Source organism: Ruditapes philippinarum, unplaced genomic scaffold, assembly GCF_026571515.1.
Source record: "Ruditapes philippinarum isolate M1 unplaced genomic scaffold, ASM2657151v2 ctg51_1_1_1_1, whole genome shotgun sequence".
Classification (NCBI taxonomy): domain Eukaryota; kingdom Metazoa; phylum Mollusca; class Bivalvia; order Venerida; family Veneridae; genus Ruditapes; species Ruditapes philippinarum.
In genome coordinates, this window is record NW_026866950.1 from 156789 (window position 1) to 170383 (window position 13595).

At 32.2% G+C, this 13595-nt stretch overlaps 1 protein-coding gene across 3 annotated transcripts in view; it reads left to right on the top strand.

Moving 5' to 3' along the window:
- The window catches only part of LOC132734306 (cytosolic carboxypeptidase 6-like), a 50685-nt gene that overhangs the window by 30820 nt on the left and 6270 nt on the right, over positions 1 to 13595 (top strand). The window contains exons 10-12 of one of the 3 annotated variants that reach the window (XM_060721018.1): positions 5347 to 5459; positions 6604 to 6769; positions 10497 to 10631. In XM_060721018.1, coding sequence (XP_060577001.1) covers positions 5347 to 5459; positions 6604 to 6769; positions 10497 to 10631 — 414 coding nt within the window. Of the gene's footprint in view, positions 1 to 5346; positions 5460 to 6603; positions 6770 to 8058; positions 8086 to 10496; positions 10632 to 13595 lie in introns of all 3 variants that reach the window. The other 2 variants (XM_060721020.1, XM_060721019.1) reach the window with 2 other exon arrangements.

A 13595-nucleotide genomic window follows, 5' to 3' on the forward strand; every position in this document is an offset into this window, starting at 1 on the left:
ATTGGCCGAGAGGTTAACATATCTGACCAGTATTCTTAAAATTACTAGCCGCGTGGGTTCAAAACCTATCAGGGGGCAGTGAGCCTTTGTTTCCTTGAGCAAGAAACTTTACTCATGCTCAGTACTGGTTGGTTCCAGGAAAGGATTTGATCGAGAGTGTGTCTATAAACTTATAGCTTCCTACTCATTTGAACTAAAATAAATTCAGTATAAACTAAAGATGGTCAGAGAGTCAGAATGTCAATACCCATTTTATGTGAGTCAAATTTTAAATTCTTTTAAGTCTTAGCTAGTATTGTAGACATTCAACTTTTCCTTCGCAGTTGAACTTAAGATTAATTCTGAGAAGTGTGAAGTAATTTATTTCGAAAGATTGAACCCAGATTGACAAGAAAATAAACAATGCTCATTTGCATATTTACAAGATTTACTTTAACTTCATTAGAACTATGTAAATCTAATTAACGGAGGTGTTAATTTTTTTTTAAGGAAACCTTCTTCGTCATGTTGGTGTATTTATCCCAGTTCTCCTGACTTCTAGCAAAATTGATTTGAAGAAATCAGAAACTGTTTACTCCACAACGAAATGACTTTTGACATTAATTCAGCTACTGAATTAACAAAAAGGAAAAGCAATTGTATAACTGTCTTGGTTTTACACGGTTAAAACTGGGAAATTAGATTATATCATGAAACAAGGCTGTCAAAGGCCTCGTTTCAAGCAGAAATATCTCCCTATATTACCTTAAGTAGATTGAATTTTCAGATCCTTTAAGCACATTAAGTGAATTATATAGGAGACGATGCCGATATTGTTAAAATTAAATTGCTCATTTCAGAAGACCTACATTTATTGAATTTTACTTCTCGATAAATCAAGATGGAAAACTTTTGAACATTTGAATTTTATACAAACAGCTAATTATCTTTTAGGAAGAATTGATTTTGACAATCTTAGAATTTGTGACTAAAGCCAGGATGGTTTTCATATCTGAAAATATGTTTAAAAAGTATTCCAGCCATAGAAGACATCTGTGATGAAAGTGTGATTTTGTAATTGTTTTAAAAAGCCAGTTGCTGTCTTCTACTCAAAATAACACTTAAAAAGAAAGGGTTGACCGCAAAACTCCATTAACTTATATGAAATAAAGAAGGACTTAAAATGGTTTTGCAATCAACCCATAAATCTTACTAAATGTGACTGACAATTTTCTTTTTTTTGTTTGTTTTTTTTTTTCTTCCTCAAGAAACACTCCTGCCTTATTAAGAAAATATTTTATGATTTAGTGGTACCTAACCTTTAGTGATAATTATGGCCAATAGTATCATTTGATTTCACTTAGTGTAATTTATAGTGTATTTGTCCACTTAATTTCTATTCATAAAGAGAAAAAAATTACTATTCATAAAGAGAAAAAGCTGATTTAGATTATGTAGATTGCCTGACTTTTTCGACTGTAATAAACATTATTGTTATATTAATGCTGATGATCAATATTTCAGCAAACTTTTGATTACAAAAATTGATATCTCATTAACTATAGATACCAGTTAATGAGGGTAATGGAACATTGCTGTTTTATATTCTCTTTACACCAGAAAGCTTTTTGTGAAAGATATAATTACGAATATCTGCCAAGAGCATTATAGGGTTAATTTCAAAATCGTAACTTTCATAATAGGCTGGATTAAAGCTCTATGATAAACTAACTGTATAGGGAGTTTGGAATCAATACGTTACAAAGAAAACACTTAAATTTCCCCGCTATTGCGGACAACATGGATCCAGCAGACAAAAGTTTCCCCGTTAGAAATGAAATTGGCTTATTGATTGTGTAGATATTAAATTGATCAGTCTCATAAAGTAGATAATTTGATGAATTATTTTAGCAAGATCAATACAGCGGTCTAACTTATATCACCGGATCTCGTGGGTTTTTCTTATATAACTCTTGTTCATATTTAACGTTTGATAGAATTGTGCATTTTTCTTTTCCGCCGTCAAATATGGTAAGACGAGATATAATTCATATTGTCTTTAAAGCCATGTTTTATGTTTGTTTTGCGTCTGTTTAAAGAAAGTCTAATTGAATGAGTGATGATTGTTAATAAATACCGGAATTTGGTCGTTATGATATTATTTGGCCGGGACACTAATTTAGCTATATTGGAGGCCAAATATTGATATAAGTTTTCACCTAAATTAGTTTGTATTTTTGCTCTTTGTTAGCTTAAGTTTCTCCAGGGACGATTTATTGTTAGAGGCCATTAATGGTATTTTTGTATAGAAGAAGAGTTATTGCTGTCCATATAAATATGTACAAGGATTAATTTTCCCTAGATGGAAAATAATTTCAAACATTACGAGCATGTTACACTTTCTGTGTCATGTTTATCTATTCTAGGGGGAGATAATTTGCTTGTTTTTCTTGTCCTAAAATGAAATTAATGTTATGTATTGTGTAGGTTACATAACGTGTGCCAGGTTAAAAGAAGTTATGCCAGTTTGTTTGCCAGAGCTGTTTTATACATCTCTCATAGTGACATTGTCGTCTGCTGATGCTGTGCAAAAGCTGTTTGTACCATCTTGGATAGTGACAATTTAAAAGCTGCTTTCCCCCTGCTTCCCCCAATTCAAAGTTCAATAAAATAATGCATTATTTCCTGATGACTTATTTATATGGATAATTTAGATGATTTACTGACTTAGCTACAAGGCTAGTTTCTAAGATAATGGTGATGGCATGACTTTCCCTTCTGTCTTGTGTACAGTTTGTGTACTGCTTCTTGTTTCTATGTCAATGGGATTGATGTCCTTTTCCCTTCTCATCTTGTGTACAGTTAGTGTACTGCTTCTTGTTTCTATGACAATGGGATTGATGTCCCTTTCCCTTCTCATCTTGTGTACAGTTAGTGTACTGCTTCTTGTTTCTATGACAATGGTGTTGATGTTCCTTTCCCTTCTCATCTTGTGTACAGTTGGTGTACTGCTTCTTGTTTCTATGACAATGGTGTTGATGTTCCTTTCCCTTCTATCTTGTGTACAGTTGGTGTACTGCTTCTTGTTTCTATGCCAATGGGATTGATGTCCCTTTCCTTTTTATCTTGTGTACAGTTGGTGTACTGCTTCTTGTTTCTATGCCAATGGGATTGATGTCCCTTTCCTTTTTATCTTGTGTACAGTTACTGCTTATGCAAAGAAATTTACATTAATTATCTCAGTAACTAGTTCTTTGGATAGTTGTCATTTGTCTAACTGTCAGTAGAACAATGATTGCCAATGATAACCATAAATGTTATTGTATACTTAAACAGATTTGTAGTTTTGTTTGTACTCACTCATGAAGAATGCTGTGGTTGAAGTAAATGAAGGTTTTTGCTTTTTAAAATACTTGATTTTGAGGCTTAAGAAAACATTTTTTATCCAAGCCATACAATACAGTAGAACTTCGGTAAGTTGACACATGGAGAAATGACAGCTTTAGGGCAGAGGTACATCTCAGAGAATCAACTTCTATGATGAGGTACTGGTACCAAAGCACAGATTGAAAGTAAAACTTGTCTACTTGTATTTTATAAGTCTGAAAATTGTATTCTGTTGTAAAATTTTAACACTTATAAATACTGCAGGATGAGTGAATCTGATAATATTTAAAGCTTTTTGATGTGGAAATCCCTAAAATAAACATTTTGTTCATAGAAGGTGTGATTACTGCACAGATTGCTTGCAAAATAAAGCTCAGTGGTCCCACACTACTGTGAAAACAGGAAAAGCTGGGAATTTCATAAAATCTATACTTGTTCAAGGAATGCCAGGATTTAGTTAAAAATTGATTTGTGGCCCTACTAATCAACAGTCTCACAAAAATCTAAGGTCTTCAAGAAGATGATTGTTTAATTACTATTATATTGCATTATGTGTTATTGTATTATTGTGTTTATGGTATAAGATGAATAAGCATTTTAAATTCTTATCACAACACATAAAATTGTGCAAAAAAAATTAAATATTTGGCATCTTCCCAGAATGCTTTGAAGTAACTGTAACATGTGTAAGGATTATAGAATTTAAGAAATAAGAAGCGTTGGATTCCAAGACAATATTGATTCTGGCAAACCTCAAAACAAAAGACTATCAAATACTGTCAATTTTTACATTCAATTGAAATTTTTCGTGTCTGGTGTGTTTTTGACACGAAAAGTTAATAAAGTTCAATCCTCTTCAATCGTGTGTGTTTTTATTCGCAATTTATTAACCTCAGTTTTGGAAAAGACGTCAAGAAAATGTTCTTGTTAGGAAGAAAAACTGATCAATGTGAAGAATAAATAATTCACACCGACAGTAATTTGGTTCTATCTTAGGATATTGGTAGATGCCTGGGAATTGTTTAATTCATTATAATATCCCGAGTTATTACGTTGTGAATCCAAATATGGAAAAAATATATTGATGGATGACTTGGTTTGCTTTGATAGAGGGATATAGACTGATGAGCAATGAAAGTATAGAGCAAAAGTGGCATTCGTCATTCAAGCAAAACAGCGGTCCCCCGAATTTCATGATTACTTTTTTATGTAATCTGTCCCTGGTAAAAATATGAGAAGCTGATTCATTTTGGCGGAATATTGAAATTGACAAAATTGATTTATTAGAATTTACTAATTACGGCAGGGAATTGATATTCAGTATTTGTCAATTTTTGAGTTTTGCAGAATTTGTTATGGTGAAACTGTATCTCCTTCCGCTGTCTAATTCCGACATCGACCACTCTCGGGAATCCTGTTTGTAGATAAAACACATATTTTTATGTTGCCGATAAAGAAATTTGTCAGTAGATAATGTGGGGAAAAACTGTTTACAGAAATTTAATGTCAAAATTATACATCTATGTGTGTGACAGATGTAGTGGTAATTTTAAAACAGTGAGAGATGATGCTGTCAAACTGTGAGATAGGGATGAAAAATAAAAAGAAAAAAGCAGACATTGGTTTGTTGGATTTTCAGAACTTGATAAATATAGAGAATAAGATTATAAGAAATAAAACCAAGTCACATAAGTATTAAGAATTGGCTAGAATTTTTCTTTCGTCTTTATCTTCAACTTGTATCTCAGACAAATACCTTAATTCATGTATTATGTTTTGGTATTTTTACAAATTTGCTTTTGAAATAGATTTTAACTTGCCACTTTTGATGTTTTATCAGTCCAAGGGGAGTGAATCATTGGCTTATTTCGTGTTGGTTTTAGATTGAGTTACGTCCCTTGAAATATATGTAGCTTTATTTTACAGAGGTCTTTTATTCTTTCATCAAAATTAACATGCACAAATTATTGTATATTACAGGACTCTTGGGGGATGTTTAGATGAGAGCTCACACTGTTACACACTAGAAGTTTCCTTCTACAGTTACCAGACTAGCGCCACAGGTCAGTCAATGCCATATACAGAGGAAGGATGTATCCTTTATATATATTAACTGCTAAATGGATTTTTCCGTGGAAAGAAATGGATTTTAAATATTATACTAGCATTTCTCAGTTATTTTTACCTTCAGTTAGCTTAACATGGTCTGTTATTAGAGCTGTTATTAGAACTGTCATCGACATAAAAACAATATTGATGTATTGTTGATATTTTTCTGTTGATCAATAATCGATACACATTTCAAAAAATCGATAATTTTGACTTATTAATTAAATGTCTAGAAATTAGGAAAATTCACCCAAAACATATACAGAAGCAGGTAATTTTAAGTAATTATCTAGATATCGGTGCATTGTTGCTCTATCTGTTATAGGGCCTGTTTTGTATCTGGTCCACAACTTTTCTTTTCATTAAAGGATTTTGTAATTAGTTTACATCAGTATTCACCATATTAGGAAAATGTGTTATACGCAACACCCAGAACCCTATGACCAAGGTCAAGGTCACACCCAGAGGTCAAAGATTACTATAGTTTGTATTTTTTCTTGTCAAGAGGATAACTCTGAAAGTATTAGAGATTCCAATGAAACTTAAAATACAAATAGATAACAGTGAGAGAAAGTGCACTGCAAGAGAACCATAACTCCATCTTAAAATAATTTTTAAATTATCTCCCTTAATGTACTTTTTTTCAATGATCAAAACTACTCAGATGTATTTCTGTTGACACAGATCCATACTTCAAACTTTTGAAATTCATTGTATATTTTGATTATGAACTCCCCACGTTTTAAATAACCATGTGAGCTGTCCTATATTTTTAAAGTAGAACAAATCAATTTTGGGAAAGGTTACATGACAAATTTGTTGATGACCAATGTGAAACCTGCGTAAGAATATCATAAAAAGTTGTTAATATATTTAGCAAAATGTCATTTTTTCAGAACTTATCATTTCAGTTTGCTAGAAAGGATGTTTATGTATAAGTGGATGCGTTTATCATTTGCTTTATCTGTCTACCATTCCGTGGACAATTCAATCATGTTCAGACAAATCACTGTATTGCTAGATTGCACAATATATTTATTATTATAAGGTTCAACATAACCATATATCACTAGAGTAGATAACTGCGACGATGTTATCGTTAAGTTACGACCTTAACATTTTTCTCAGACATGAAACTGGGCAGGAATCTAGCAAGGACTTTTATAGATTATTACAAGCTTGCCCAGGTGATAAGTCAGAAACCCAGCAGTAGTATAGTGCCCAAACCTCAACCATACAGGATGAGAGACCGCAATCAGGACAGGTCCAACACTGAATCTCAGTATGATGATAAGTAAGTATAAACGCATCAGTCACATGTAACCTTGTACCCTGGGGTCTGTACTCTCAGTGCCTGAAAAGGCGGATTTACCCTCGTTAAAGGTAGAATACACACACAAACCCTGTACGCTCTACTCCTTTGGAAGAAGGGAGGAAATAAGCCTGGTATTGCCTTTATGTCTGTCCGCTGGCAGTGTCCCTTAACTTTTGGGTCAGAGTGGTGGGTTGACTGTAGTGCCAAAAAAGCGGTAATATGTAAACTACTGGTAAAGGGGCATTAAGCAAAGATTTTACCATCTAAAAAAACCCCTTAAACCAGTGGTTGATTATCCAAAAGTCAAAGTCCAAGCTAATTCACTTAGGTTTTTTTTTTTTTTTTTTTGGGGGGGGGGGGGTGTTATTGGTAGCAATTGACTATGGCATGAAAAAATGTATTCTTTGTCTGTGGAAATGCCAGTTTGTCTAAAAGTAGTTCCACCAGTGTGGGTCACCACATGACCTAAATTGTGTTGGTGCGTCATGAAACAAAAAAAATGGATGACTATTCTTCAAAGACATCAATATCAGTTTCTAGAAAAAGAACACCAAAGTGATGACATGACTTGGTTCTTATGCTGTGAATTTATTGGCATTCTCTTTTGGAATCCTGCAAATGGATTAGTCAGTTTTTGACATATTTAGAAATTAACACAATTTTTTGCTTGACTTTTTTATTCAACTTAGCATTGGTGTTGGTGTAACAAATATCAATCTCCATAACTATTTAAGTCATAATTTTTCATAGGGTCATAACTCTTGCATTGAATTTTTAATAAGATTATTCCACTTTTTGAATTTTGTGCAATATCTATCATGTTATACTATCAAAAACTGAGTAAAGTCAAGTGTGCTATCTTTCTTGCACCTCATGTTTATATATTTTTTCATATAAATTCAAAAACACTTCCATGACCCAGTGGTTATAAATCAATTGCCCCTCACTGCTTTGGGATCAAATCCTGTCGGGAACTTTGGGCCCTTTCATTTGAGAAAGCTATCCAACTAGCTTACTGAAGGTCAGTGGTTCTACTCGGGTGACTGCATGTGCTGGAAAATATAAATGCACATAAGGGGCACCTAAAGTTTTCCTCTACCAGGAAAGCTGGAAAGTCACTGTAAAACCTTTACAGTGTTGGTTTTTTTTAAATTCAACTAATCAAACAATCAAACATGAAGTTTTTTCTTAAGATATCTTGTACTTTATTATAGGATATAGTAACAGTTTGAGTCATTATGTTTATTTATTTATATTATATTATTTAGAAAGAAGAGAACATTTTAGTGCTACAAGTAAGGGTTACAGTTCTTCCCTTGTATATAGATGTCAAATAATATCACTATCATATTATTCAAGAAATTATTCACCTTAATTGTCCTTTACTGTTTTTTAAACCTCATTTAAGTTTTAAAAAAATCATCATAAGAATTCAAGTTACAAAATTCAACATAAAGATTATTAAAACAATCCAATATATAACTTAACCTTTTACCCCATGAGCATATTGCGAAAAATGGCCGTTTTCATTGAAAAGCCTCCTGTAACAAGTTCAAACTGCTTTGAAACTATGAAAAATGCTTCAATACTGATGAAACTGGCACAAATGTTGACTACACTATAGCCTCTGTAACAGCATGCTCAATCGTAAATTTCCTGTTACCATGGCAACGGGGGGACGTCTCAAAATTGCCAAAAATCACTATTTTGCATTGTTTTTTCCATCAAAACTGATTTCAAAGTGCTGCAACTTCTCAATGAATTGAGATAGAGTAAAAGGCTTTTCAGCGTCAGTTACTAGTTACCCTAAGATCGACCTGAGGCAATTTTTAGCCTGTCACATGTCCAAAATTTTCTTGGCGATGAGGGGACTCCGCCCCCCTTCAAACCCCCCAAACAGAAGGGGGCACATCCCCCTTCTGGCAACCTCCTGATGTAACATTTGGATGGGGGACGGCGCCGAAAAAGTGGTCAACATTTCTCAAACGAAAACCAGTGTTTGGGGCCTAAATAGGGCATTTTATTTACTGTTTGAGGCCTCAAAAAGTGGGGGGGCAAAAAGCCAACAAAACACGCTTATATGAGGGAAAAGGTTAATAAAAGCAGCATGCTTCTAGACTCATGGTTATTCTTATGGCATTTTTAAAATGTATTTAAAAGTAGAACATTGTGAAGTGAAAAAAGGAAGAAATTTACGCATTGCAAACTGTACCTAAAATCGATGGAAAATGCCAAAAAGAGGTCAAAATATTTAAAAATTCCCATTACTGTGTTTATAATACAGTGGAAATATGGAGATAAATACTGCAAAAACTATTGTCTTGAATCTTGTACTTCTTAAAATCTTAGAACATTTTCCCAAAGTTTGATTTCACATTTTCCCAAAGTTTGATTTTCCTGAAATATTTTAGCTCATCTGGAGGCATGCAGCTTTAATTTAACATCTTTATCAGGTTTTTACAAATTTGGAGAAAAAGATTGTTGCATTTTAAAGAAAATAAGATTAAAAAAAAGAATGAAAAATCACTTCATCTTCATTTTTGCATTTTCGATTCTCATTAAATCCGTCCATAAATTTCTTATTTTACATTAAAAAGAAGCACTAAATCTTCTGTAGTTTTTATTTCATTATGTTATTTTAGTTTTTATTTAATTGATTCAAGTAGTAACTTTTTATATCTTCCTCCTCCCACTAACAAAATTTATTTCACAGTAATTTCACCTGTCACAATTTTGTTTAAAAATAGCAAACAATTTATTTGTGAATCCTTATTTTCAAACAGTGAAAATCTTTAAAGGCCCATTATGTCTTAGATATGCTTTTATTTTTATATTTTTTAAAAGCTTTTTATTTTGGGTGCCCTGGTATTGTTTTCAAAAAGAAATGCTCATTGCCCAATTTTCAGAGATATATTTTGCTTCTGATGCTTTTTTGGCAATATATACAGTTAAGTGGTTTAGTATTTATTAGGGAAATCAAAAGTCTACTTTGTTTACACTTTGCTACTTTTATGACTCAGAGCTTCTTTTTTAAGGTAATAAATATCTAACATGTCGGAAAGAGTTATTTAAATGTTATAAAATTCATGTTTGCCATTTTAAAAAGAAAGAAAAAATTAATTGTTTCTGAGGCATAATGTGCCTTTAATAGTCAACTATTTCAACTTGTCATATTTACCCTTATCTTGCGTTAGTTTCTGCCTCCAGTATAGAGCCAGACCAGCCTGCACATTCATGTAGTCTGACCAGGCTTCATATACTGTTGGTAGCTCAATATTTAGCTCCAGACTTTTCAAAGGAAAGAAAGTCTTGACCCACTTATACCAGCATTCAGATTTCAAACCTTTTATTTAAGGTCCATTTTACTATTACAGTTACTATTAAAGCTATTCACTCCAAGCTTTGGTATGCACGTTCACTATAAAAATGTGACCCTATTTGCAAAGGGCATATAATCCCAAAATTAATTTTGCAGAGTTATGCCCCTTCTTAGACTTTGCTTAAATTATGCTATCCAGCACCGAGAAAAGTGGAGCATGCCATTTGTGGACAAGTCTTGTTGTTTTTTGAGATTTAAATCTCTTAACCTTTGAATGAACTGTTTCACATTCAAAGTAATTCGAAAATGTATTACAAAAATTCAACAGGTTAATGGTTGATAGTAAAAAATAGTTTAAAACAGTTTTCATTTGTCATACTTTAATAGGGATAATTATAAAGAAGGAGAGAGAGAATCTATTAGAATGGTAGGTCGTGAGATTTTTATATCTGAGCGAGATCGAAACAGAGAAATTTTCATGCATCAACGTACCCTCGAGCAAGCCAAAAATTTAAGAATACGGTATTATCTGCAAAAGTTATATCGTTATATAGTTTGATGTTAAACGTTTCATGTTGCTGAAGTTTAATGTTTCATTTGTATTGTTATGACATAAGTCTTTGAATGTTAGTTGTCATAATGACTTGCCAATGTCTCACTCTCATGTAGTTAAATTAAAGTACTTCACATTTTTAATGTTGCTTTTCATTGGATAATCTTGACATTCAAATAGTATTACATATACGGCTACGGTTAATTTATCAAAAAAATCTCACCTTTTTTTTTTTCTCTCCAAAAAAGGAAGTGTGCAGTTTAATTGATTAGTTATAAATATTCCTGACAGGTTATATGGTCATATATAAATGGTTATTGGCAATATAACCCACCCCTAACAGTTTGGGTTATATTTCTAATTAAACATTTAGATAGGGTCATATAACCTGACAAAAATCTTTATAACATATATTTTATGCAAGTCTTAATCACAGGTGAACATTGTGTGGTCATGACTTACACTATACCCCCGTTCCCCCTCTACAACCCAAAACCCTTAAACATCATCCAAACATCATAAGTATTGACAAAAATAAATTTTATGAAAAAAAAAAATTTATGACTCTATTTAATTTTTTAGAGCCATACATTTTTTTTCATTTTTTTTTTCATAAAATTTATTTTGTCAATACTTATGATGTTTGGATGATGTTTAAGGGTTTTGGGTTGTAGAGGGGGAACGGGGGTATAGTGTAAGTCATGACCACACAATGTTCACCTGTGGTCTTAATAGCAAGTGATGTTTACCATGTATGCTGCTTGAACAGATACTGGTTAGACTTTGCCACCAGTATAGAACCAGGCCAGTCATCACATACATGCAGTCTGACCAGGCACTATATCGTTGGTAGCTAAATGTTTGTATTTTGTATTTTGATATTGAAATCATAAAAACCTCAGATTGTTTTAAATTTGATGCAGGGAAAATCCTTACACAGAGCAGGTTAAAGGGTTAAAAATATAGTTGGATTTTTTCTAATTTTGTAATATATTATTTTTATTATAATTTACACTGATTCACATTGTATGCTTTCATTTAATAACTGTCTAAAATATGACTGTATCAATATTGTTCAATAGAGCATAATCACATTGTCCCATTTATGTAAATAGTTTGTCCTAAAGAATAAACAATTGTTGATATCAATGAAAATTAATTCTATAGATTTATGAAGCCCTTGAAAGTGTGAGCAAACAGTATTGTATTATTTTCTGTGATAATCAAGTGCCTACACATGTTTAAGAGAAGTGTGAATTCAGTAAAGGGGGGGATAAATCCATACTTTTATTTGTTAAACGTTTTCCTTTAAACTAATATAAATCAAATAAATAGAGTTTAAATGAGTAATTAACAAAGCACCGGAAAAATAATGCTGTTTGTTTTGGTGTGTTTTTTTTTTAAATTTTGGAAAAGAAAATTTAAGGAGAACTGAAAAGATTCAAATAAAAAAATAAAAACACCATCAAAACATTTCACTCAAAGATACTTTTTGAATTCTGAGGATGTTTGGCCTACAGCAGATATTGAATTTTGTAGTTTTCAGACACTTTTAGAACAGATATATTGAATAAAACCATTTGAAAACTTGCTGTTTATTCAAATGAAATTGATCCACATTTATGAGAAAGTTGTGTGATGTTTATCATCAATACTGTCAATAATCTACGGTTCATACAATAAATCACATGGCCGTAAATCATTGCAAATTTCAGTTTTGATGAATTACAAAATTTAATCTACACATTTGATTATTTACATTATCATATCATGACATGAGGCATTAATACATAAAATACGAGTTTTGTTTTGTTGCATTTTTAGTTCCACTAATAAAAATTCATAAAAAAAGTAGTGTGACTATTGTAAATACCATTGCCTTCATGTAACATTCAGTTAAGTGCTATATCATCGACCAGTGAAGATATATTCTTGAAATTTCATTGGTCAACCAGTGAAGATATACTCTTGAAACTACACTGATTGACCAGTGAAGATATACTCTTGAAACTTTATTCATGAACCAGTGAAAATATACTTTTGAAACGTCACTGATTGATCAGTGAAGATATACTCTTGAAACTTCACTGATCGACCAGTGAAGATATTCTCTTGAAACTTCACTAATTGACCAGTGAAGATATAATTTTGAAACTTCACTGATCGACCAGTGAAGATATACTCTTAAAACTTCACTGACCGACCAGTGAAGATATACTCTTGAAACTTCACTGATCGACCAGTGAAGATAAACTTTTGAAACTTCACTTATGTCTTCAGGGTCATAATCATAGGCTTCGGACCAAGACTAATCCTGTATGTCTTAATTGGATATAAAAAAGAAATTACTGAATACTATTTTACTTCCATTTTGAGGACTAAAAAAACTCTGTACTTTACAGTCATGTTAGTTCTATCTTCCAAACCACAAAATACAGCCAAAGTCAGTCTGGGCAAAGACAGCATTCAGAACTTCACACAATGTCTCTCAGATCATTATTGTAGGTCATTGATCGAGATTCTTCACTGTAACATGTATTTTTATGAAATTATTTAATGATTTATATTTGTGAAAATTTCTGCATGGCTCAAAACTTGTATTAATATAATGCACTGAGGAAAGCTGCATGGAGACTAAATGACAACTGAGACTAGCACAATTCCTGATTCAATATAAATTCCATGGGCAGAAATAATTATTTTTAGTGGAAATCTTTTGAGATATTTGACTTTTATTGATAGGAATATTATGTGATTTTCTCTATTTTGATAATTTTATGACTTTTCTATTGATACTCCAAAAGCAATATGTTTGTATGTTTCCTCCATTTTTTTCTCCCAGATGCCTTTCTTTACTATCTAGTATTACAACAGTCTTTCATGAACACTGTCCACTGTGACAGATTTTTTTAGTCCCCTACCAGTTTAACCGG